At 46.9% G+C, this 27136-nt stretch overlaps 1 protein-coding gene across 4 annotated transcripts in view; it reads left to right on the forward strand.

The window, feature by feature from the left end:
• Window positions 1–27136, forward strand: part of magi2a (membrane associated guanylate kinase, WW and PDZ domain containing 2a) — a 121554-nt gene that overhangs the window by 71458 nt on the left and 22960 nt on the right. For all 4 annotated transcript variants that reach the window (XM_076158927.1, XM_076158928.1, XM_076158929.1 and 1 more), the window contains exons 3-9: window positions 5561–5680; window positions 10040–10255; window positions 12019–12229; window positions 14000–14079; window positions 21862–21919; window positions 22980–23101; window positions 25038–25220. In XM_076158927.1, coding sequence (XP_076015042.1) covers window positions 5561–5680; window positions 10040–10255; window positions 12019–12229; window positions 14000–14079; window positions 21862–21919; window positions 22980–23101; window positions 25038–25220 — 990 coding nt within the window. The remainder of the gene's footprint in view (window positions 1–5560; window positions 5681–10039; window positions 10256–12018; window positions 12230–13999; window positions 14080–21861; window positions 21920–22979; window positions 23102–25037; window positions 25221–27136) is intronic.

The raw sequence follows: 27136 nt of genomic DNA on the forward strand, positions 1-27136 counted from the left end.
CCCAGTTCAGGTCTTTGTAGTATTCAAGGCTTTTAGGCAAAATGCTCTAAATGGTTTGAAATTAGGTTTGCTATTTGGATTTTTTGAATTCAAAAGAACATGAGTCACACCTGTGTGAAGACGTCACAGCATCCACAGTCGCCTTGGACTTCTCTGCTGCTGCTTCCAGAGACCTGAATGACTGAAAGCCTTTGTAGACTAGATATAATGGAGTCTTTGTTAACTTAATGCCATATTTAAAATAGTGATACATGTTCTCTGTGACCGTACAGCGAGATCAACTCAATTAAGGCAACACTCCATGCTGTTGCAATAATTACTGCCCTCCGTGATGATTCTCCCTTTGCATTCCCTCTTTCACCACCTCTTATCTCCTATCACTCCTCTCCGCTCGACTCTCCTTTCCTCCCTCGGGGGGGTGCAGTCATCAATATCTCTGGCTGACGGTCCACGCAGCTCCTCCTGGAGGGCAGAGCTATTAATGGAATTCAGCGGAGGCCGGCAGGCAGGGGAGTGTGGTTCAGCGCCTGGCTCTCTCCAATCTATTGCACATTACTGGCTGTCAATAAGTGGAGAGCAAGGCATCGGCTGTCTCACGGAACTTGAATGAACCAGAAATCTCATTAATGGGTGAGAAAAACAAGATCTCTGTGTATTGGATCACGACGGAGAGTGAGGTTGTGCGCGTGGGATTTTCCGCGGAACGAAAGCATTCCCAGTCAATATGATTAGACCGCAAAGCAGCCATATTAACTTTAATCATCAGCTCAATGAGAACAGCAGCCTCCTCTGCACTCCCTGCTCAATAGACTTTATTAGCACTTAACTGATATCTAATCATATCTGATTAAGACGGCGCTTTACATCATCGCTGTAAACAACCGATAAACATTACATTATGCATTTTGCGTCGGCAGGCTCGCTGTGCTCACGTGAAGGCAACGTGCAGTGGAGGCATCTTCCGGTTTAGCATCCTCCGTCCCTCCATCGCTCTTGTTCCTCGTGCCCGCAGACGGCAGGCAGGCGCTGAATGGCAAACTAATCTGTCCCTCTAATGCTGGAACATTACCTCTGCCTGTCACTTCCTAATTGGTTAATGGTTAGCTGAGGTCGGAGGGGGGGGGTACAATAGGGCCGCACTGACACCCTCTGGCCGGTCATAACATCATAACATGGGGTTTAGAGTGGAAATGGTCTGACCGGCCTTACACATCCGGCCTGAGGCAATCACACACACTGGGCAACAACACGGTGCAACACAGTACACTGTGACAGGGTGTTAGTTAGTTGGTCCTATCGATTATACACACACACAGACACACACAGACACACACTCACACAGAACATGGACATCTCTTGCAGTATTTTCTTTATCTGTGGGTGTTTTAATTGTATCCATTTTAAACTTGGAGACAGATATTAAAAACGTAAAACATACTGTATATATTAAACAAAAATGGTTAACCTTGAGAATCAGATGATTTTCTTTAATAATGATAACTCTGTACTTATATAGCTCTTTACAATGACCTCACACTCACCCATTCATACAGGAATGGCAGGGACACCAACAGCAAGAGCCAACTTGCACATCGACATGTTTGAGCTGGGAGTTGAACCCGGAACCTTTCGATTCCAAGACGCGGTAATAATGCATTTTCACAGGCAGGTGTGAAGAAAAGAGAGATGTGAAGACGTAAGATGAGAGCAGAGGGTGTGCTGGAGATGATACGGTTCATAAACGATGATATACTCGCTCCTTCTCGCCTGTCGCCTCTCGGTGGCTGTAACGTCCACTACTTAACAGAACGTAGACGTGGATCTGTGTTTGATTTATATCAGCAGTCAGCGCAAAGGCAGAGATACGCCTTTAAAGTATTCATTCCCATTCAGAGTTTTATTTTAGCCAGATACAGCAGCTTTTAGGCTCTTAACAGCTCCTAAAAGCCTCGACTTGTGTCATGTCTCACCGAACCTCGAGACGGTAAGAGTTCAGGTCGCTGCGTCCCGTCTCTTTCTCAGCCTCCGTCTCTTTCGTATTATTCCCCCCCTAAAATAGACGACTCGTGATAATCAGGGTCACTGCTACTCCTGATTAGTCGTAAGCACGACGCTGATTATGACTAATCAGGAGTATCCATGACCCTGACGATGACTCCACAGAGGTTAAATCTTGGGAATCCCCACCAGTCTGTCAGAAGTGAAGAAGCCTCTCCGATGAGAGGTGAAATGTCTTCAAGCTTTTTCTAGCCAGTCCATTTGGTGGATGACTGAGAGCCTTCACAGTGTGTCTAACGCTACCAAGGCGGTTAGTATGTATATTCTCTCTGCAGGAACACACATTTGAGTCTCTCCCCCAGGCTTGAGAATAGATGCCAATTTTCCAGAGATTTTCCTAGTCTGCCCCTGGCATCTCCATGTGGCCCCGCAGTAATGACACTTACAGATTGTTGTTCAGGAGTTCACAGTGTTTTCACTGTGCACATGTGAAAATGAAGGTGGGGGTCAGGCATCTAATACGGTGTGTTTTCCTTAACACACCGATAGCTTAGAGCACAGTTATGCTAATGCACTTGGCAGGCGTGTGGAGTGCTCGTATGAAAGCACTACAGGTATTAGACAGAGCCGGGGCACTTGGTAATGGTGCTTAGCGGCACAAGTGAGAGTTGGACTTGTGGCCTGAGGTCGGCGAGTTGAATCCGGCTCAAGGATGTGGCGGAGTGCGGCAGGATGGCTACGGGCTACAAGTGCATCAACATCAACCCACGCTACAACTTAAGCTGTTCTGATTTTCTCTCTATCACTCTCTCTCTCCTCTTACACTTAACCCTCCCCCTTTGTGCGTCCTCTTGTTTCTTCACGTTGGCTTCCCATTCTCAGTCTGCCCACGCCGGGCCATTATCCGTGGTCCTTCTCGCTCTTCGGTCTCTTTCTCTCATGAATGTTCCAAAGGAACGGCCGAGAACGTGTTCTACCGTGAATACACACATTTAGACATCTAGCTTCAATATTATGAACATGGCTGCAACTATCAATCAATCAAACTGTACAAAAACTGTACAGTATTCTTTTTTTAGAATGAGCCCCCGCCCCACCCCCTCCCGAAATGGCCCCTATTCACAGACACACCTGAGGGGGATTGAGAACCCCCCCGCCCCCAAGCTCTCCCCATAGGCAGAGCCCGCCGCGACACCATGACGGATGCTGCATTTAATGTGTTTGCCCATGTGCCGTAATCAAAGCAGGGTATAAATTATGGATATTTAACTGGACTAAAAACAGCCGTAAAAGAGGAAACCTTTACGTTGAGCTTTATGGTTGTTTTTCCTCGCTTTTTCATGTTGACAGCTGGGATCGTTGGATAGTTGGGGGCTTTTTTTTTTTGCACTTCAGAGCTTCAGAGAATGTTTTGAGAGTTGCTGATTTGCTGTACAGGATCATGACACGTAGACAAAAGACTGGAAATGAAAAGGCTGCTGGTGGTTTCCTCCTTCTACAAACTGCCACCAGAGAGAAGTTGTGTGTCCCCCCCTCAACCCCCCACCAGAAGATGCTGCTAAACATAGGCATGCAACATCAAAGGTCCTCTTTGAAGTGTGTGTGTGTTTGTATTCAGTAGTTCTGCCTGTGAAGGAACGTAATCTGAAAGGTGCGCGAGCAGAATCACAAAGCTCACCACTGGCGGGGATACAAACACAGAACCACACATCAACAAACATTTTACACGTCAACCAGTAATTGTGTGTGTGTGTGTGTGTGTGTGTGTGTGTGTCTGTGTGTGTGTGTGTGTGTGTGTGTGTGTGTGTGTGTGTGTGCGCGCGCTCCCTGCTGCTGTTTCTGTCTTTTAACAAGGCAGATTTCAGTTTGATGTGTCAACACTGGATTTCTGTACCAGAGGAGCACCAGAGGAGTTGTGCAAATGTTGACACTTCGATGTGACGCTCAACCGCACTGCCTGGGTTCAATCTCTCCGTTTACAGACAGAGCCGTCCCCAAATTGTGTCTTAATATAAAGACCTGGCAAGCAACCTACTGCCCTCAGTTGGCCTTGATCTGATTTTCATTACATCATCTCAAGGCGCTCTGCTGCTTCAAGAGGTCGAGAGCTGTGATAGACGAGGAGAAGCGGTCGTTGCATTTCCCTTCGGCAAATATTTAAAAATGCAAATGTCGATTAATAATTTCCAGCTTTGGCTTCATTCATAATCAAACTGTTTGTATTCTTGCGAACCGTGTCCGTTCACCAATGTATGCTGTACATTTGTGAAATTTGTACACTTGTTTTCACTCTGCAGCTCCAGTCTGGACGGACCCCAGGCACCTACTTTTAATGGTGTAGGTTCCGATTTTTGAGCCTCAGCATTTTATCTTCTGATGCCAGCCTGTCACCTAGTGTACTGGAGTACAAGCAGTGTAAAAGTGTGATTCAACGTAGTAGTTTGTCCTGAGGTGTTATTCTGAGTGGATCGAATGCTTTTAGACTTTGAATATATACCTGCTTTGTTGCAGCACACATTCAGAAATAGACACTATACTTTCATATTTCTGCACTCAAACCCCAACCTCACTCTGGAGCAGTGTGTTGATGAGGGACCTGCTAATTTCTGTTATTAGCTCTCGTGTTGTTGAAGGTGTTGTAATCACTGTTGTAATGCTAAGCGGCGATGGAAAGTGGCATCCTCCGCGTCCCTGTGTGGCCTGTAATTGCACACAAACTATTACCGGCCGACCCTGTAGAGGTGTAGGAGGGGTGTCAGTCGGCCTTTTAAAGCTAAATCACCCCTTGCCGCTCAACACCGCGGCACACTTGCTCCCCTGCTTACTGTAAAACGCACAGATGGACTTTTTATATGCTGTGGTGAAGGTCTAACAAGTGTGTTTATTGTCTCCTGGATTGGATGTAAATGCACTTTGTACGCTCAGGGGTGGCACGCCGGTGTGTTATCACAGCCAGCGTCAGTTTTAACAAATCTAATTGGCGCACAAACTGTTTAGGAAGACTTTGCACCTTAGTTTAACATCGTAAACAGGTTGACGCAGGTACACTCTGTCTCAGTTAGCAGAGGAAACAGAGGGGATGGCTGTCATGTCCACAGAGCTCTGTTTCAAGACGGCGTTATTACCGAGTGAAATATTTTCCTCGGGAAGAACTGCAGCTGCTGTTGGGATGTCTTCGACGTGCTGTCAGCTCCATGCAAATTTATTTGATTTCTCCTCTTGGTGTCCAAATTGCATCACTTAGCTCCTGGAATGGCACCTCACCACTCCTCCTCCCTCCTCCCTCCAAAAGGGAAAACTGCTGAAATATTCATCCAAGCCATAGAAGGAAGGAGGGAAAGGACAAAAAGGGACTAAAGAGGCGGTTTAATCAAACAAGCCAGGTCGAGGTCGCCACGTGTCGCTTTGACCGCTGGGCTTCCTTCTGATCCTTCCCCCCAGAACGCCGGCAATGACTGTTTTGAATTCTCCTCTCGCTTGCCACTCACAAGGTGTTCTGGGCTCCAGCCGCTCTAACTGCGCCCCCCCTCTCTCTCTCTCCCCCCTCGCTTATCTCCTGCAGGCACAACCAGGCAGCCCAAGGAAGGAGAAGTCCCAGGCGTGGATTATAATTTTGTGACTGTTGACCGGTTTATGGAATTGGAGAAAAGCGGAGCCTTGCTGGAGAGCGGAACATATGAAGGTAAGGACTCGGTTATGTCACACTTTACAATGTGCAGTGTTCAATTTCTCTCTAAATAAATGTGTAGATTCAGATCAATGTGTTTGCAGACAGATTTCACCTTAGATTTTACAAACTCAATAAAATAAACAGCAAGACCTCTGAAGGTTTAAGAAATAAAAGTGAAAAGAAGCCAGAGCAGACACAACTTCTGGCATCTCACACACACACACACACACTTCTGTCAGCCCTCTTGGCTCAGTGCTGGAGCCTGGGCTGCAGTGGCTCTTCAGTTTCCTAATCAAACCAAGCAGACGCTCTCCCCCCCCCCCCCCCCCCCCCCCACACCCCTGTGTGATCGCACAGGCCCGAGGCGGCGAGGCTCAGAAAACGCCGCCCGTCGATCCGCCTGGCCACCTCGAACTCTCCAAGGACCCCTGCCTTTATAAAGATAACACGTAGCGACTAACTTTGTCCCTCTCCTGCAGGACTCGAGTCTCTCGCCCCTGCCACCACCACAGGAAGAGGGAGAAGAAGAAGAGAAAAAGCTAAATTGCAGATGGCCAATTTAACGGTCGGATGCTAAAAGCGATGTTAGATCCTTTTGGTGATGGGAGCAGGGAATAGCTTTAAGAGAGCACGTTCCACGGAGAGAACCAGATAGTTTCCCCTGAGCGGCTGTTTGGCTATTATTCAGCATTTCATATATTTCAATAATTTAATGGCCAATTAGACGAAGATGAAGGATATTTAAAGTGAGCAAAAGAAAAGCCTGTAGTAGGAGGGAGCGATGGTTAGAAAGAGAGGTGGTTAGATAACTTCAATATTTTATTTATCGTTGCTGAAGGTGATTGGAAGAGGATGTTTCTGTTCTAGTTCTGTTCAGATTGTTCCCCTTTATACCAAAGAGACCGTACTGGTTTAATGGAACAATTTCCTGTCATGGCATGTGTGGGGGACTAAAAGGCCTGTTCAACTAAATATAGTTAATATTTAATGTGTGAGTGTAGTCTCATCAAAACGATATGTAAGTGGGACGTTCCACAAGGTCACTACAGGGCAAGAGAGATTAACGTTCTGTTCAATCACAGTGGGATATCCAGGACATACAGAGGGAATTTCCTCTTATATAAAATGAAAGATTATTAGAAACAACTGCAATGTGGAACCATATGTTAAACAGAACTTCAACTATAAGTCAAAGATCTTTATGGGCCCAGTTGCGCTACATTGACATAAAATATTGAAAGTGTTTCTGGTATAGTTCTGATGCTACACCAGAGAAGGTAAGACTTTGCAGGCTGGGGGAGATTAAAAATGATTGGTTTTATTGATCTATATGTGATGTTTAGAGGACAGATTTCTACTGAGACAAAGACACAAACATCAATCTACGACAGTCTTCAGCCTTCATTTATTTCCATCACTAACACAATCTTCAAAGTCTGGGTGTCTTTGTTGCTTTTCAGGGTTATTTCAGATCACAAAGAACATAGTGTTTACTTTCTTTTTCCGGCCATTTTTCTGCTCATTAAGACTCATGGATTTGCATTTATGGTTGGTGGGTCCAGTCCCGACAGTCCTCCCAATCTCTTTTCAGAAACTCTCCTCCATTTTTCTTTGCAGCTTTTAGTGTTCTGCAAATTGTTAACAAGTTGTCTCAAATGGTCTTTCCAGTCCAGAGGGAGACAACAAGTTGTCTTAATAAAACCTCTCTGGTACAGACGTTTTTCTGTCGCCCAAATTGTCTGAATTACACATTGTGTGTATTGGGAGTTTTGTCTATGACGCTTCATGGGCATTAGAATAATCTGTGTGGATTCCACAAGCATCGTCCACTCATGTCTTGATTCTTTTGCCAGGCACACTTGAGCGAGCTGAGGAGATGGCTAGTGTGGCTAATGTAATCGCAGACCCACTGAGAACCACAGCAGACCAAAAGTGTAGTCAAAGTCCTGCTGTGGAGGCCAAATCCGTGTCACGGCTGAAACCACTTGAATCTTTTCACCTTTCCTTCATGCTGTGGTAAGAAGTAGAAGAGAAATATTGTTGCAATGAAGAAGCAGAGATGTAGGAATGCATCAGCAAATCACTATAAGGGATTTCAGGATGTGGGCCTGAATACAGAATGAAACAACAATTCTAACAGAGCAAAAGTCAAATACGGAACCAGCAAAGAATGAGATGAGGAGATCATCTTGTCTCACAGGCTGAGTTCAGTAATCGGGCTGAAATACAAAATTTCAAACAGGCTGGGCTGGCTCAGTGATGAGAAGAGGCTCACTATAGGAACAGCAAACTTTCAAATAAAGCAGAGGCAAAAAATACCAAGTTCAGAAAGAAGTCCAACATCAGTTTAGACAAACTGGATGGAAGGGAGACAGGAAACAGACAAAGCAGGGAAACGGGTGACAGACAAGGCATAAATAAGCAAAAAATATAGGCTCAGGGGAAGGAAGGAAGGCAGAAAAACAAGTAACCAGGAGCTGAGGACGACACGCAGAATGAGCTGAGACGACGATCTGGCAAAAGAGTGAGCAGGTGTAAATACTGTAAACTAGATGAGGGAGAACGGGGAAGACAGGAGTGACAGACAGAAGAGGGAAGCAGGAACAATGAGGAGATGCACAAACACTCGTTATTTTTGATCCCGCCCGCATTCCGACAAAAAAGCGGGACTGTCGGCGAAGTCTCAGGCTACGTATCTGAAGGGGGCAGGGTTATATCATGGCCAATGATCAATTGTGTCCTCTACAAACACACGAACAGAAACAAAGGTGTGGAGGAAAGAAATGAGGTGATGACAGAAACCAACAGCGAGGTAATACAGCTGGAGGATCTATTGTGCAGCTGACAAGTAGATAACCAGCAATATGAAATAAAGGCAGCAGTGCACAGAGTTCATGGCAGCGGAGATAAACAAGACTCCGCAGGCCACTGGGGTTGCAGGAATTTGTCAAACTACAGAGAAGCACATAGACCTCTGCTTTAAGTTATATCACTCCATTTTCTACCACTACTGCTACAGACCAGGCAAAGTTTCCCAGATGTCATCTTCTTTAGTGTCCTCCAGTTACTCCTCGACGGATTTCAAGGCGCCCCCCAAGGCCAGATGGGAAATGTAATCCCTCAAACTTGTTCTGGTTAAGTCACTGCAGTGTGCCCGTAATCCGTCTCCAAGGAGGCGTCCGAGTAAGTGTCCAAGTCCAGCAGGTGTCCAGTGGGTAAGGGAAGGCCTAAGGGTCAGGCGTGATGTCGTTGAGGCCGGTGGACCGATTCCCGGCTTCAGGAAGATAAATTTACTGTACATTCAGAAATTAAAGTCGCCCATTATTAGATGGAGTAGGGAGTTTGATTTCTGCCTGCAGACTAACCAGTGTTAAAGTGTAAAATCAACAATAAAGACAGGAAGAATGTGTTGAGCCTGAGCCAACTGCAAAACTACTGTTTCCCAGAGGAACACAGTCAGAGATGCAGTTATTATTCAGGCCAAACCGAGCACAAACACGCAATCATGTACCAGGAATCCCCTGCTTGCTCTGATAAGTGATTGATGTACATGGGAGAAGAAGGAAGATCTTTGCGATAATAAACATCCCGCTAACAAGGCTGGAATTGGCTCAGGAGGAGGCGTGTGTGTATGTCAAACTGTCACCGTTGGCAGATTTGCGTCGCTGTGTGCAGGTCGTAGAAACGCGTTGGGCTGGCTTCGCTGTGGAACGCCATGTCTACAGTCTCTGCACGTCTTCCTCACATCCTCCTCTTTCCGTCCAGTGTTCCCAGCTCAGTCGTTCAGTGTCTGTGACGCAGAAACACTTACACACCACCTCAGTGACCAGGATTTGCTCCTCAGATGTTGTGCTTCTGGTTTGGTCCTGTGTTCCTTCAGGCTCCTCACTCTTGTTGCCACACCAGTGACCCTACTGGTCAGTACGTGCATGGAGAAGTCCCACTGGGAGGCCTAAGTAACAGAGGATGTGGCTAGATCTTTCAAAATAATGCTTCCTCAACGGTCTAGGTTTTCTATATTTTTATATTTACCATCTTTTCCATATTTCAAATGTTGATGTGTCCAAGTTGCAAATTTTGCACGTCCCTGAAAAAGTTGCCAAGTTGTGAATGGTAACTTTGACCCTTTCAATGTTCTTTTCCAGGAGCAGTGGCTTTTTCTGTATTAAAATGTCATGGAAATGCAGTTTTTATTCAAAGCTTTTTAATGCCCTGGCACCCACATGGGATTGCCATATGGTGAGGTACTGACTTGTTACAAGCAAGAGGAAGCATCACATTCACAAGATGCAAACATGCAGCATATCTAATGACTTTGCTCCGGATACAGACCTGCCTAAATGTGTCCCGCGCCTCTCTTTTCCGTTCCAGATAACTTTTACGGCACCCCGAAGCCTCCAGCCGAGCCCAGTGCTCTGCTGCTAAATGTAACGGACCAGCTGCTGCCGGGCGCCAGACCCAGCTCCGAGGGCAAGAGGAAACGCAACAAGTCCGTCAGCAACATGGAGAAAGTCAGCATCGAGCCCCCTGAGGAGGAAGAGGAGGAGAGACCTGTCGTCAATGGCAACGGCATCGCTGTCACCCCAGGTCAGCACCTTTTGACTGCGCTGGCATAGGCTGAGGTCGTCACGGCAGCTAGGTGTGCCAGTTCACACACCGGGTCAGACTGATCTGTAGAAACTGGTGGTTGTGTGTATGTGTTCAGTCATAGCAACAGGCTCCTCTGTTGTGGCTGCCTAGCAACAGAGCAGCAACAGACGACTACTGCATGTGTTATCTTGGAAAATTAGTTTATGGCACACTTCCAGACGGTTATATAAATATCATGACGGCTTATGAAGATGCACATTAATCATTTGCTCCCCTGAATCGCAAACCCTTCATTAGGTATCACTATCAAGCACGGTGTCAGACAGCCAGAGGGCACTCAGATTTAATGCAGGCCAGTCCAGCAGTGTCCTCTGGGCAGAACACACACTGACACACTGACAGTCCCGCACTAGCATCGCACATTTGCAAAGCTTTAATATGTCCGGGTGTTGATGGTGCAGCGTTTGATTCAACTCCCATCTCGCAATCATGGCTGGGGTGCTTCTAATATTCCCTCCTTGTCGTTTGTGTGAATTGGAGCAGACAAACCAATCTTCTCCTCTCTGTGCGCCTTCTGAGAGCAGACGAAGACAGAAAACATGGCATGTTTCTTTGTCTCCTTTCAGAATAAGGTGCTAAATCTTGTACCTCTCATGTGTGATATTCGTTTTTTTTGTCCGTGCTGTTTACACCCTCTCTCACACACACACGCTGAAAGCCTTTGAAACCCATTACCATTGTCCCATGATTCAATAATCATAATGAAGGCATTACGAGTCCGGTTCTGTGAATTCAAGGCCAGATCCTGTGACTTCCTTGGACCAGTGACCTGCCAATTCTCTTTTATAGTAGGCAAGATGTTTGTGTACGAAATTAGAGATATATTCATTCAGTCTTGGCTCTAAATGTCATGGTTGGATGAAGGACGAGTTGGTTAAATGATTTAAGAAGCGTAATCAAGGTCGTCCCTCTTTACGGTTTAGAGCTGCACATTATTAATAAGCAGGTGTGAGAAATGTGTTTTTTATTTTATAAAATGTGCCCGAAATTCTAAGGATGATGTCATTATCACTGTTATTGTCTACATTCCTTGTGCGCTCCGTGCTGCACAGGTTGGGCAGCGGCGAGGGCAAACACTGAGGCGATCCGCCGCGTTGAACTCAGGAGGAGTTTTGTCGGATGCAGACGGACAGAGCGGCGTGCTGAGCGGGAGAGAGCCGAGGGAGAATCGATGGATCGCAGCGGCCCTGTGATCTCAGCAGATAGCTCCCTCGCTCTCTCCGCACTCCACATAGATTATCCCTCCATCCCGCCTGCTCTCGCTCCATCCCCCCCGTCGCTCCCTGTGTGAGCACATCCTCTCCTCCGGGATGCTCACACAGACACACATACACACACACACTCGCCATCTATTTCTATCGCAAGTAGTAGACACCTCTGCAACTCAAACTAGGGCATCTCCATCTCTCTCTCTCTCTCTCTCTCTCTCTTTCTCTCTCTCTCTCTCTCTTGTTACCTGAATTATTCCCCCCTTCTCCCTTCACCTCGCTCCCCTGTGCCACCACTTCCTGTTACGTCTTCTAATCATTTCCTCCTTTTATCGGCTGTGCTGCCTCCAATGGTCCCCTGACACGCAATCAGCAGTTCCATCTCTCCTGCCTTCCCACGCCCCCCCCTTTCACACTTCACCTCCTTTCCTCTCATCCCTCCTGAGCGATATTGTCAAATCCTGACTCATCCTGACCCTCTTGTCACCCCAGAGTCGAGCGAGCACGAAGACAAGAGCATCGACGCTTCGGGCGACATCATCACGCAGAGCGGCCCGCCCGACACCCCGCCCGACGCCCCCAAAGATGAAGGACAGTCGCCCAAAATCCTGATGCCCAAACCAGAGGAGAACGACGAGCTGGGGCCCCTTCCAGATAACTGGGAGATGGCGTACACGGAGAAAGGAGAGGTGTACTTCATCGAGTAAGTGTCTCTGCACCTTGCTGGAGCAGATATCTACATTAGCCTCAGTACACACACACACGTAAGCACACACTGATTATAATTGGCGCTTGGTGGTTTAATGCACTCCAGAGGTTCCCTGAAATACGTTGTTTTGGCAGAGGAGGCGCAAAGGTTGAAGTTAGCCAAGCATTTAAGAACCGCTTCAGCACACACACACACACACACAAACACACAAACCTTTGCCATAATGAATTCAGTTGGTTCGCACCGGCACTTTGTTATACAAGCGTCGAGGTTTAATTCATTGGGGCTGTTAGCTTTTTACAGGAGCAGTAAAACCGTGGAGGTGAGTCTTCATTACATGTGAGTAATGGAGTTGCCGCCTGTGTTTAGGGGATCGCACGTGCACGTCAACAAATGAAATGCAGCCCTGAATGGAAATTATTCAGCGATTTACAGAAGTTTATTGAATCGTGGGTCTGAAAATTCTCCACAGTATAGTAGAGTCCCTCCGCAATTCTTAAACTGGCGAGAAAGGGATTGGCGAAGGAGGTAGGAAGGAAGCGTGTGTGTGTGTGTGTGTGTTTTGCAGCGGTGCAGCTTTAATGCGTTTGTCAGGCAGCCAGGCTCATGTTGCCTCTACATGTTTACAGGCAAGGAGCTTTTAATTCCCGCCTCCACCATCGCCTCCGCCCACAAACAAGCAGACAGCTCACGCCCGCCGGCAGCGGTAATGCCGTTAGCCTCGGCGAATTTGCAGCTTGGAGAGTGGAGGTGGCTGCGCCGCAATCGATCCGTCTGCTTCCTGCAGAGCCTGGAGGGAAGTGACTGAGGTCAAAGGGCAAAGAGAGGATGAGAGGAGGGAGGGAGAGGAGCGAGCAAGGGCATTAAAACACAAATTACATTGCGATCAAACTATAAAACGATGAGCGAGCAGAGTGGGCTCGTTCCTGCATTATGAGTTTGGCCAGGAATTATTTTAATTAACGCAAGATGTCACCTTTCTGCCCCCATCGCTTCTGTGCTGCTGAAAATTATGATATTGGATTTTCCTGTCTCTTCGAGGAAAGAGGAAACAGGTAAAAGAGAAGGGAGGAAAGGGGTGTGAGAGGGAGAGGAAGAGCTAGGAGGGAGCAGAGATGTGACAAGGCGTTTAGGCCGGCATCCTCCTGAGGGTCATATTTCCTCCCATCTTGCTCACCTCTTCCTCCCCTTTCCCCTGGACTTGAAGGGAGGCCATTGTGTGTTCGACACCTCCTACGAGATTCACCGAGATTCCCTGGCACATCATCATATCAGATCCAGACCCCCGCCTCTCTCTCTCTCTCTCTCTCTCTCTCTCTCTCTCTCTCTCTCCCTCTCTCTCTCTCTCTCTCTCTCTCATTCTCTCTCTCTCTCTCTCTCTGCCTGAGGCTCTGGATGGTTGTGCCGTGCCCATAGTTGTTCCCCTTCTCCATCCCTCCCCCAGTCGCCCTCCTCTTCCTCTCCTCCTCTACCTTGCTAATGAGAGACAGTAAGCAAATTTTAAGTATTGATCAGCGTTTTGTTAAAGTAACACCGCCCCCGTCCCCATCCCTCCACCCCCACCCGCACTCGTCTCAATCGCCGCCACTTTCCAGAGAGGGGGCGCGTTCCAGAGTCTCATCTTTCCTCTCTGAAACGATTCTCTGGCTGAATTAAGAATCCACCACCCTCTTCCCCTCTCTTTCTGCCAAGTCTCTTCTCTCTCAGCATCTATCACACACCCTCTCCCTCTCTGTCTCTCTCCTCTCTGTCGTCTCTCCACAGCCACAACACCAAGACAACATCGTGGCTGGACCCGAGGCTGGCCAAGAAGGCAAAGCCGCCTGAGGAATGCAAAGAGGATGGTGAGTCCCGTCTTTATTGCCTATTTTCATTGATTTTCCTTATATAAGTTGCCTGCCGAGCGTTCTTTCTGCCACATTTCCAGCCTGTGTGTGGATCTGTATTAAAAGCAGCAAAATCTGGTGTCCATGGACACTTTGGTTAAATTGGGAGATAGACGTGCTGACTTGCTGGAGGAGCCTTGATGTATTTGTGTACAATAACCGTCGTTCGTTGTGGGATCATTTAATGTCGGCATTGTTGGTCTTCGGAAGCCACCGTGTTGTGTGTCCTGATAGGCTGGAGGTTACAAAGACCTCTTTATTCCCCACTGAGTGAGGAGAAAGACGTGGAGTGTCCTTCACCCACCCACACACACACACTCACGGCAAACACACGCGCGCATACAGAGAAGAAGCGCGGAGGATGAAAGTCAGTCCTCGTCGATGATCGCACATATATACGAGCGCACCATCCGTCTCCTGCCCTCCCCCGTCCGACCGCGAGGAGATTTATCGCCCGAGTTATAGACGGGGAGGTAGAGCAGTGTAGGAGAAAGAGTGCAGTCAGAGATGGACAGAGACAGCAGATGAGAAATGACAGACACTCTTGTGTATGTGTGAGCGTGCGTGTGTGTGTGTCTGTTCGTAGGCTTAATGCCTAATCGCGCAGCTCAAGTTTTCCTCAGACTTCATTTGGCAGCGGGATGTAGATCTCAAGAGTGAACATATATATTGTTTTGCCTTCACTTGTAGAACAATGTAGTACACAAGATGCAGTTTAACAGGGATGAAATGAACATAAGAGTTATTTGAAAACGTTGTTTGACTTGAGATTGTGAGTGGAAGGAAGAGCAGCTTGCCTGAAAACATTTACTCTGCGTGTGACAACTGCTTCCTGTTCTCCTTTAATCCCTCCGACGTGTCTGTGTTTTACCCAAGAGGCCTACCGTGTCGCCGCTGAAACAATTTCACAAAATTTCAGGATGATCAGGAGATTTACATCGAAACTAGGTCGGCGTGAGCAGAAATCCTAAATTTGTCAGCAATCGCTGTCAACGTTCCGACTTTGGAGAAAGATGGCAAAATGACACATAGACTGGGAAGATTTGATCTGATGGCAGCTACAATCCAATTCTAACTACAAGGACATTCCATAGGAGGAGATGTGCACATTTTTATTGATTTCATGTGGCGCCTCGTCCACTTAGACATGATCAGAAGAATAAGGGTGAAGCAAGAGGATGGAAAGCGCGGCGACGTGGAAGAAGCAAGACGCACGTTGGATAGTTGTTGGTGTTATATGTGTGTGTTTATGCTCTGATAAGCGCTAACAGGATCACAGGGTGGGGGTCTGCCAGCTGTGACGGGACAACAGCCGGAGAGGAGGAGGAGGAGGGGAGGCAGTAGACCGTCTTTGAGATCTAAGGAAACGCACACACACACAAGTATTCACACGCACGCGTACACTGTAAAAACTACTTGTTTTCCTCTTTAATTTAAAGTAACTTTGGGAACATATACAAGCAGATTCTGTCAAAATGCGTCCCCGACTGATTCCCATGTGTTCAAAGGAACATCAGCGCCACACGAAGAGAGCAGTCTACATCACAGGCGCCTTGCGGTTGCATAACTCCCCCTCCTCCTCTCTCTCTCTCGCTCTCTTTCTCTGGCCCCATCTCTCTCACCTCCTATTTGTATTTCCCTTTCCATCCCTCTCCCTCCCCAACCCTACTCATTTTCTTGCTGTTGTTGTTTGTTTGCGAGATGAGAAGAAATGGGGCGCTGGTTGTTTGTTCCACTTCCCCTCCTTGTCACCCTCTCACAGGCGCTTTGTTTTTGCCAAAGTCACGCTGGCGGGGAACGGGAACGAGCCCGGGCCGCTGTTGTCTCGCTTGATTGTTTTGTTCGGTGCCTCGACATGTTGCTTGTACCTGAACAGGTGATGGCAACTCCTCTTTTTAAAGTGAAATTAATCCTGTTGTTCTTCTGTTGTTGCATCACGTTTTATCAGATGTCTAGAGATGCACACTCAACGTGGAGACGGACCATTTTGGCTTTGATGCTGCTATGTTTCTGAAGGCTGTTAATCACATTCAAAGCTTTCTTCGATTTTCGCTCCTATATCTCCCAGATGCAAGCAAGTTGGCCACATGCTATCACCAATTCGGAAGAAGCTGGGATTCATTAAAATACGTAACAGTGTGGGGAGCGCTCCAAATTCTGCTAGCGGTAGCGTGCCTGTGGCGTTCGGGGGTAATTACAGTAATACTTCAGTCGCACCGTGGGGGGGGTGTCAATAATTCACCATTTTTGTCAGTAAAGTTGACAAGAATGCAGACAGAACTGGTGTCACTGCAGCTTAGTAATCCATCCATCGCTGTCAGGTGACCTGAATAATAACCATTTCACTGTGCTGAGAGCCTTCTAGGTGCACACCGTCATGGAAACCCTAGAAATGTGTGTTTTCCAGGCTCGGAAAAAACTACTTTTGGGGGAAAGAAAATAAGAACTTTGTTATCATTCTTATTATCTTTAATATTCCACATAGGCTATCATTGGGTGGGCCCAGGCCAATCCCTGGGATCGATGTGTCACCGTAGTAACATAGTTTGGCAAACTTTCAAAATGCATGATTAAGGCAACACTGTTTGGTCCAACCAAACCAAGTTTCACTTTAAATCACAGTGTAAGTTGCGTTATGGGCTCTGGCACGTCGGCGTTGGACTCTTCTGGGAAAATCACAGGACAGGAAGGTGTTCCTCGCCACGCTCACAGAAAAAAAAGCTGTCCTGCGTGTCACCGTCTTTCCTCTAATGCATCATCAGTTATCTCAGCCGCTCCATTTGGTTCTCTGCCTCATCCTTTCTTAACTCAAAGATAGATTTCGCAGCGGCCGCACGATGCAAGTTTTTCGGGGACACTGTAGCGAGCGAGAGTGCGGCGTAGCGAGCAGGGGCCCTACAGGTGAGTTATTACGGTCGCCCTCCTTCACCTTGAGACTCCTGCAGCAGGCAGGAGCGGGCGGGGCCGGTGTTGTCTGGCCGCTTGATTGATGGGTGTATTTTGAGAACATCCCCCACCAGAGCACGCCTGAGGTCGGGAGATTGGAGGGTGGATTCAGAAGACACCAGTCGCTGTGTGGCCGGTGTGTGTGTGTGTTGCTCGTATGTTGAATAAGCTGTCAGTGTGTGTGTATCAGCCGCTGTGTGTGTTTTAATGGAGTCCCAGCTGTCTCTTTTTTTAACATTTTGTGTCTGTTTGGACTCTTAATTGTGTTGAATCTAAATTACCTTGATACATTTTTGTTGTCTAATGAACAGCATCAGGAAGTGGGTATAGAACAAACTACTTTACATAATGATCCCATTTAACACCTTACAAATAGCTGTCACGAGAGAAGAGCATTGAAAAAAGTACTTGTTTTATTTAGGAGCCTACCAATAGAAAATCGCTAAAACCAGAACTACCAACAGTTGATTGGATTGATGTAATCTAGGATACAGAAAGTTACAAAGTTAACCATTAGACTGCGGTAGGAAAGTTTGGAGTCAACAGACCAAAATAGATCTAGACGCCAAAGTTTGTCTGCGTGTTTTGCCTGGAGCTGATCAAATAAACCTGATCTATGGAGGCAAAAGGGAAGGAGTAGCCATTGCGTGCCTGCAGCTCACAGTTCACTTGCAGTCTATTTCTGTCCCTGATTCGTCCTAATAACCTACAAGACACCACAAGCCTGTGTGACAGGATGAGGTGAGGACATACACAGCAGAGGCTCATTCAGGAGGAGAAAAATAGGCTTTTCACTGATTTGATGTCAGAGTTATTGACGTATTGGGTTATCGGCTTATCAATCAAGCACTTTTTTTTTGGCGTGCAAGATGTCTAAAGAAATCCTTGCTTACTTTCCTACTGTCATCCATCTCTTAAGATCTTCTTGTCTGCACAAATAGGTAGAAGGACATCCACCTCCTTGTCACTGCAGAGTTTTGTGTCATTGTCCATCTTCCTCCAAGGTCTTGAAACCCAAACAAGCTAAAACACCAGTATTGGTCTGATTGGGTTTGGTCTTGCAAACTAAACCTCATCTACCATGGAGTCAGAGCTACACTGGTCTTGAATTATAATTCTTATCGAAATAGCAATATTTTTCTGCCCTATTCTTAAACATACATTATCTTTGCCAGCTTCTACAACTTTAGCATTAGGGATGTGTTTATGATGTCGTCGGCATAAACACACACAGGATTTTTGTTTACTCTCTTGGCCATCTTATTAGTTTTGGATCTCTCTTCAGCATCACAGTCGCACTCTGCACACACAACATAAGCACCCCCTCCTGCCTGCCCCTTAAACTGTCCGCCACCAGATCCCGCTCATCCCCAACTCCACCCTCCTGTCCACGCAAAGTCAAATATCCCAGGTGCATTTCCTGTCACGCTTGCAAGATTTTGTCTGTATCTTTCAACGATCTTCCCGAAAGACTCGAGACTCACTTTCTTTGCAGCTTTGTTGATTGTGACAGACAGGATAGTGATTATCTATACACAAACAGAGGAAATGTTGCTCTTGTTGGTTGGAGAGGTTGATGTCAAGTAGATGTAGTGGTAAGCTAGTGTTAACGAAGGACAAGCAGCCAGAATGGTTGTCTATGGCAGAATGTTTCATAGAATTTAATAACCTTTCCCAGAATAATAACCAGACACACACATATACAAACCAAGGCAGAAACATAACCTACTCGACGGAAGTATTTACAAACACGCAAGGCATATTCACGAACATTGATGAATTGATTCCTCAAATCCATAGTGCTGCACCTTGATGTTATTGCACCTTTTAGTACTATTCATTTTCACTGTGTCGTATTTTGTTCAATGTGCCAGCTCAGAGAACACCCAGCTCCCCCGGTAAGACTGAGGTTTGGATAATTGAGGTTGGGCTGTACTTGTTGTTTCTATGACAAATGGGATCCACAGTAGCTGAACCAGCGCTCGCCTCAGCAGCAACAAACTCGGCATCCATTTATTCATACGGAAACCCTGCTGCCAATTCTGCGGACAAATCTGTGTTTTGTGACCGCGTTTATCAGTCGAGCTGACCCAAGCCTACGTCGCACCTTACAGGACGAGAGGAGAAAATAAACGGGAACGGGGGAAATGGAGGGGAACTTGGTGTCTGAGGGCTACACGGTTGTCACCCGCATCGTCAGGACCGAATTAGAAAAGGCAGAATAAAATATGCATGAGCTTGTGAGCATGAAACTTTACTTCAAAAAAAGGCTTTTTTTCTGTGAGGGTGTATAAGGAGCCGCAGGATGAGAGGGCACTCGAGGCAGAGCTGGGAAGAGAGAGGAGGAGGAAGCAAGGGGAAGAGGAAGGAGATAGATGTGGAGAGGTTACCAGGGAGGGGAAAGCAGGAAGAGGATATTTATTTCGGGGAGATGCCAGGACGCCTCCTGCTGGAAGTAAGTGGAGCTGGAAATTTCATGCCAGAATGGCCTCAAGCAAGGACACCCCCCCCCCCCCCCCCCACACACACACACACACACACACACACACACTCATGCAAACACTTTACTATTCCCAGAGAGTTAGCAGTCCGTTGCCATCTGGTGACAGAGAGGTTATGGACGTCAGTCAGCGGAGCAAAACAAAACACAATCACCACTCAGTAAAAGTCACAGCGTTAAAGCTTATGTGTGTGTGGTCCATTTAGTTACCCCACACAAACTCATTAGAGTGATAATCCTTAACTTTTTTTTAATGGCATTTTTATGGTTTAAGTCACCTGACATTCCCGGGAGAATGATGCAGGCGTTCCATCAACTTGTAGTGGTTGTTTGTTGTTACACTTGGCAATGCATTAAGGGAGTTGTTGTTTGCCAGCCGTGATGCTATTACCCCCGACTACAACTGTTAGGTGTCAGTCGCCAGTAGACACAAGTGTTCACTCAGGATTCTCACTTTAAAGAGGCTGTAGAGGCTGAGGTGTGGGATGGTGTGTGCATGTGCATGTGTGTGCGTATTGTGGTCGACTTCACCTCCTCCACCTGCAGCTGAAAGCTGAGAGCTTCCTGCCGGCCTGCAGCTCCTCCTGTGGACGCTCTAATAAAAAAGCCTTTTCATTAGAAAGAGGGTGCCGCCAAGATACATGGCTTTGATCTCCCGGTTGTGTGTAAATGTATGATAGAAAGAGTGTGCATGTGTGTGTGCAGAGCCCAGTAAAGGTGAGAACATGAAACGCTCCCTTCCATATTTAATGAGTGGAGATGGGACTAAGAAATGTTGCGGCGCTCACAGGAGGAGCTGCTCCCCTGGGCTGTCAACCTGCTTTCTGTACTCTGTTATATCACTCACACCACATGCATGTGTGTGTGTGTGTCTGTCTGTCTGTGTGTGTACTGTATATGCATTTCAGTGAGTGGAACAGCCAGAAATAGTGCATCCTACTGAAAGTTTAATCACTTGTTTGGAGGGATTCTGGGAAGCATATGGCACATTGACCAGCATAGTTTTTATGTTTTTCCGAGGAAAAAAGTTATATTCCCTATAAGTGTGTAGCGTGTGTATGTGTGTCCAGGGTGTTCTCGGAACCCCAAGAGTGCTCTAGTCCTCCTGCTGCTTCCTACTGTCTCTGATTAGTGAGCGTTATCTCCCTCCTGTTATCTCCACGCTCGCCCTGATTAATGCTGCGTTGCCATTAATCAAAGTGGGTCGTCTCACTCTAAGCCGAGCCACACCGGAGCTTGCTGTCCCCCCCTGGATTCAGCTCGGATGTCGTTCCAGCAGGAAGCTATTATGATGTCATCGCTGCCTCTGAATGATGAGTGATGACGCTGAATCTCCGCTCAGGAATATGATTGAAATGCGAATTCCTCACATCCTGGAGAGTTAAGGAGATGGTTAACATCTTCAAGACACATTTTAAAGGGCAAAAATCCATGAATATACGGGTGTGATTTTTACATTTATACTATAGCATGTATCAGAGCTGGGAGTGGACAATCTCCTTTGAGAGATTGTTGAGTAATCCTGGTAAAACTCATTATTACTGAACTTGTCATTTTAAATTCTACATGTTTTCCATTTCGTTATGTGGATTTTCAGTGTTTTGCTAAATCCCCGCTTTCAGAAAGGACTTTACAATTGTTACAGCTTTGACATTCATCCTCTGACGTTGAGATCACTGTTTCGCTGTTTCAGTTTGATCCCTTAGAACCTTTTGTCAGTAGTAATTGTACTCAATCTTCAGCTTGTAATGTTTGCAGCTAAAACTGTTATACACCAATATAAGTATGTTCCATTTCATCCTGTGGAGGCTGAACACCCTCAGGGTTTGTGCTTCTTCTGGTAGAAGTAGGTAATCTATGCAAAAATTCTGGCATCAAAACGCAATATTCACAACATGGAAAATATGCAGAGTATAAATATTTTACTAATTTCAACTCAGCCATAAGATTTATCCATATTTAGTGTTATTTTGCAACTTTTCCCTGCAGAGGGATGCACTCACTTGATGCACTGCTTTAGCGAGGCCGCAGCCTCTTTGAATCAGTCAAAGTGACAAGATGTTGAGAATACACAGGCTTGTTTCATCTTGTGTCTCCTTTCCCAATAATTTTTATAAAAAGGGGAGACATGAGAATATTCACAGGCCTCGGGGTGCAGCATGGGCTGCTCAGAAACACCAGCCAGCCAGTTCACGACTTTACAGCACAATGAAATCACAGATTCGACAAGAACATAAACAGAGATGTAAAATATAAGCAAACCATTCATTATTGTTGTCCCGTTCTTTTCACAGAGCTTCCGTACGGCTGGGAGAAAATTGACGACCCCATTTACGGCAGCTACTATGTGGAGTAAGTCCGGGTCCATCTTTAATATACAACGTCTTGCTTTGGATTGGTAATACAAGCCAGTGGTGCTAATAATAATCACAGTCATTACGGGCGCAGTGGCACCACAGACAGAAAGCAGCTGCTGCTTTTGTCTGGCCAGTGCTCGCCAACTGCGGTGGGCGTGTGTTTTCATCCATATTTTGATCTTATCTGTCTGTCTGATACACTCGGGCCGTATCCATATCTGTAGATTAGATCACAGGGAAGAAAATCAATATCCCTTTTGAAAATGTTCCCAGTGTGCAGGCATAAGAGGCGCTGCCGTCCCCTCTGTCCTCTCCCTCGCAGTGATCGTCCCCTCTCCCCGGTCACAGTGTCATTTCTCTGGCTGGGATGCTCTCTGCTCTATTTTTAGGCTCTATTTTTGTCTCGTCTCCTCTCTAAACAAACTTGCAGCCTGGTACACACGAGCTTATGTTCTGCCTGGCTTTCTGCAGATGCTTACGCGTCCCCGCTCAGATATTCAACACGTTTCACCGAGTTAATTTCATGAATGAAAGTCACCAGACCTTGAAATTGCATTACGACGCGAAAAAAAAGTTGTGCTCTTGTATTCATTAAAACATACATTTGGAGAGAAAGAGATAGATGGTGTGTTTGTGTGTGTGTGTGCACAACTGAGAAAAACATCTAATGATGAGTAATTATTCCACGCTGGTAAATTACAGGATTTGTAGTCATTTATTTTATCCCCCATACAAACTAAATTAAGAACGACGTGGGACATTAGAGGAAATCGCTGTTTGGTATGAAGTCCTCAGAAAACATCCCAGTTATTGAATCACATAATGCAGATTAAACAAGGGGCCGGGCCGCTAGTACATGTTACTTAGCAAAGCTATTCTGCAGCTCTGTTATATAATCTGGGTACTGGCCGTTTAATTAATCATCATAGCAAAGTGTAGCGGCGGGGTGTCAGATCGGATCTTTGCAGCGTGGCTGGGACTAAATTAGACGTAGCGCCGGAAAAAATGCGGAATCTGACTCACTTGCTTGTGTTTTGTTATTTCTATCCACACAGCCATATAAACAGAAGGACCCAGTTTGAGAACCCCGTCCTGGAGGCTAAGCGAAGACTCCAGCAGCAGCAGCAGATGCAAAGCCAGGGTCTGTCTTCACTGCCCCTCCCCACCATCTACAGAGGTAAAGTCCACTCCCTGAGAGTTTAAGCGACGACCAAGTGACACACGCCTCAGTGTTTTTGATGTTGTTGCTCATTATCTGTCTGGAGAGAACATTCAGATATGAATGATGAGTATTCTGCTGTTAAAAACACTTCTGTGCTGCCTTCGTTATCAGCCCTATTCAGATGGTAGATGGATTGTGTGGGGACGGGTGGTAATTGCACTATTTACAGATGTAGTTGATTTTTAATGGCGTCTGAACAGGCACAATCTCACTGATCCCCATCGTTTCAATGCCATCTGAGTCGGCATCAAGAAGAAGCTGGACCCCAAATTAAGTCAAACCAAAGCACTTAGGAGCGACCTGATACAGTGATGATGATGACCCATATCAGACAACACAGAGGCCGCTGTTAAGTTCCTTCAGTTGAAATCATTTACGAAAACAGCCCCTTTAACAGGAGCACATGGCTTAAAATATGGTAAAATAAAAGGTAAGGAACAACAAAAATGTACGACTCCCTCTTCCTCTGTGGTTGTATTTGCCGGAATGCTCAAGAGCTCTATGACAGAGGAGGCACTTAAATCTGATCTTCACGTACGTCCTGAGAGACATTTACCGTCCCAATGGGGCTTTAGTCGCCTCAGAATTGCAGTATAAAAAAACACTGTCTGGACCGTTAAAGTGGACATTTGCTGCTGTAGTAAGATAGTCCACAACCACTGTGAGTTTGAGAGCCTGTCTCCATGGTTACACTCTGTGTGTACATTCCAGTGAGGCTCTATCTTCTTCTCTGCACCTCCTCCTTCACTTTCCTCTTCTCCCTCACACACTTCTAATGGCAGTGGAGGATGCCAGCCCCTCCTCCTCTTCCTCCTCCACCTTCCCCATATGCCCCTTCACCCACGCAGGCCCAGCGCCCGAACGCCGCCACAGCTTCGGCAACCTGCCCTGCTCGCCGGCTCTGGGTCGCAGGGCGGCGTTGTGCATTACGTCCACCTCCACGGACGTCTCCCCGCTGCGTTGCGCTCTGACCCGGCGGACGAGCGTCTGCCCACATCGCCATCAGCAACCACTTCTCGCCACCGCCTGCACTCTGGTGCTGGAGCCGCCCGTCTGTGGGCCCTTCTCCCTGTGGCACTTTGTCAGTAAGTAGGCCAGATCAAGATAGCAGCAGACCGGGCTCGCTGTTGTTCTCATCGCTGCCTGCGCTCGCTCAATTTGACTTAATGTAAGCATGCGAGCTCGCAAGCAAGCTTCTCCCCCCTTCCCCGAGGCAAAGTGAAGGATTTGCGAGAGAACCGCGTACCGTGACACATCTCAGCACATGTGTTATCGCCTGGAATAAGCAGGCAGAGAGTGTAATCACTGTCTGGACCAGCGATGGCAAACAAAGGATGTGAATCTAGCACAGTAGCCACCTCTCTCTCTCTCTCTCTCTCTCTCCTTCCCCCAAGGTGAAATCATGGAACGTTTTGGTAAAGCGTGACTAAGCTTGCTGACAATCCCTTCATTCCTACAACCGGCGCCCTTCTCCACACACGCACCCCTCAGCCTCCCCCTCCTCTTTGGTTTATCCCCCCCAAGCATCGTCGTCCCTCAGGAGCTGATCCCTGACTGACAGCATGTTGTCTGCAGAGTTTGGGATTGAAGAACTGCTGATGCCCTTCTGCCCACCGCATACCAGCATGGAATGAGAAGAGCCAGTGATCATCCATATGTTTGAGTGTGCCAGCGAAGGCTTTTGCATTTGTGCTGCTGTGCCTTTCCTGACGTTGTAGAAGTATCCCCCATCCAGTGAAGGATCCTTACCCACACCCCGACCCTCTGAAACATCACATCCTGCTATAGCTTTGGGATTCGTTCTATCTTGGCTGCGATGCAAACAATGTGATGGTTGTTTCTTTTTGTTTACAATTGTGTATGTGTGTATTTGTGTGTGTGTTCTTTATAGAGAAACCCCTGTTCACACGAGACCCCACGCAGCTGAAAGGTAGTTTCTTGTCCACGGCACTCCAGAAGAGCAACATGGGCTTTGGCTTCACCATCATCGGCGGGGACGAGCCCGATGAGTTCCTCCAGGTCAAGAGCGTCATCCCCGACGGGCCCGCCGCTGCTGATGGGAAAATGGTCACAGGTGAGCCTTGGGTGTGGCAGAGAGGTTGACGTGTGGTTCCGGGAGCTGTTGTAGACAAATTTGGAACAATTGTGACGGAATTGTGATGAACTCTGTTGTTGTTCCAAAACATTGGTCCCCCTCTTGTGTCAAACTCTGCTAATCTCATAATTCCAAAAAAGGTGCAAAGCACATATACATGATATCCGTGAGTACCGTACAGAGCGGCGTAGAAGTCGGAACTATATGGCAAAGAATGGTGGGATGATCCTGGGTTTAAATACTGCAGCTGATGAATCCTGGATGGTAGATGAGCCTCAGGTGTGTGGAGTGAGATGGCGGGGAAAAGGGGTCAGGTAACCAAGCCCAGACAGGAACGACAACAACACAGGTAGGGAGAAAACAGAAAGGAAAACGGGAGAGGAGAAACACATAACAAAACGTTCACCATCAGCTCCTGACTCAGAGAGGCAGTTGAAAATGAGGTTTATCTGATTCCTGCTGCACTAAAATGTCTAAAATACCTCACACAAGGACCAGTTTTGCACTTTGTACTGATGGATATTGGATTTTGTGTTTGGCTTTGTTAAATGAAACAGAAGATACACAAAACCTCCCTCCGTTTGATCCAAATGCCAGCGTAGTTCTTCATGTATTGTGTTCTGTTGCGAGTTATCAGTGTTGCATTGTTCTTGTTTGCTTGCGTGTGTGTGTGTGTGTGTGTGTGTGTGTGTGTGTGTGTGTGTGTTTGTGTGTGTGTGTGTGTGTGTGTGTGTGTGTGTGGGTGGGTGTGTGTGTGTGTGTGTGTGTGTGTGTACACATACATGCTCCCTCTGCAGAGCTTTGTTCCTCCATTAATCATGATGGGGGACTTTACGAGCATCATAACTGCAGGCGGTGGCCACATGAGGGTGGGACTGCGGCACACCACAAGCACCCGCACACACACACATAGACCAGCTGTGGTTAAGGTCATGGGACGCACACAGCCAGTTAATCACCTGTAAAGCAACCTGGTCAGTACTGACCTGGTCAAGTATGTCAGTGTTCCTCCTTAGGACATTATGAAGTGTGTGTGTGTGTGTGTGTGTGTGTGTGTCTCTGTGTGTGTTCATTTGACTGTAGCTATGTTAACACACTTCTCTTCTTCTCTTCACATTGGGTCATAAATTTCATGCTTTTTTATGAGTGGGTGTAGCTGTGCGTGTACGTCCGAGATGAAATTCCCTTAACGACGAGTAAAGCTTGTCCTGATAGCTCTTTTCACACACACCCTTCGACTCATCTCATCCTCACCCTCCCGCACAGACCGGGGTGTTCTACTTTTTTTGGTGTAAAAGGTGTGAAATTCTCAATCCCAGATAGTGGATTTGTCCCGGTGTCGCTCCTCTCCACAGCCTGGAGAAACACCTTCCAGCTCTGATCTGATAGAGATCTGATCTGATCATATACAGGGGGATGTATCACATCGACATATTTACTCCTTATGCAAACTGCCAAGGTTTAGTTACATTGATGTTCTATAGAATGTGGTGCTTTGAAACGACCAAACGAGTGTGGTCGAGAAGAAGCTTTGTTTTTTACACCAGAGGCAGCGTTTGATGCCAGATCAGGGAGGGTTGTCGGTGTGGAGCCCAAACTGCTGCAGCACAAAGTTACTCTGCGAAGCAAAAAGTTCATATAAGGCGATATTTAGCTTTAACGTCTCGTGCTGGTTCTGCGTCAGCGGGGTCAGTTGTTCGGGTCAGTAGTCAGGTAATTTCAGTCGGAATTCGCTCCCTCTCCACATGGATTTATGAGTTGAGTTGAGTTAAGAAAGTAGTGGGCAAAGAAAACAGACTTTACAAGGCGTTACAGTGGTTATAGAGCAGCACAAGAGCCGTTTATGAAGACGCTAAACGCTCTGTAAGGACATGACAGCCTCCTCTTGGCAGGCC

This window comes from Genypterus blacodes, unplaced genomic scaffold, assembly GCF_046128005.1.
Source record: "Genypterus blacodes isolate CSIRO-AG114 ecotype Tasmania unplaced genomic scaffold, CSIRO-AGI_Gbla_v1 ptg000090l_1, whole genome shotgun sequence".
Classification (NCBI taxonomy): Eukaryota; Metazoa; Chordata; class Actinopteri; order Ophidiiformes; family Ophidiidae; genus Genypterus; species Genypterus blacodes.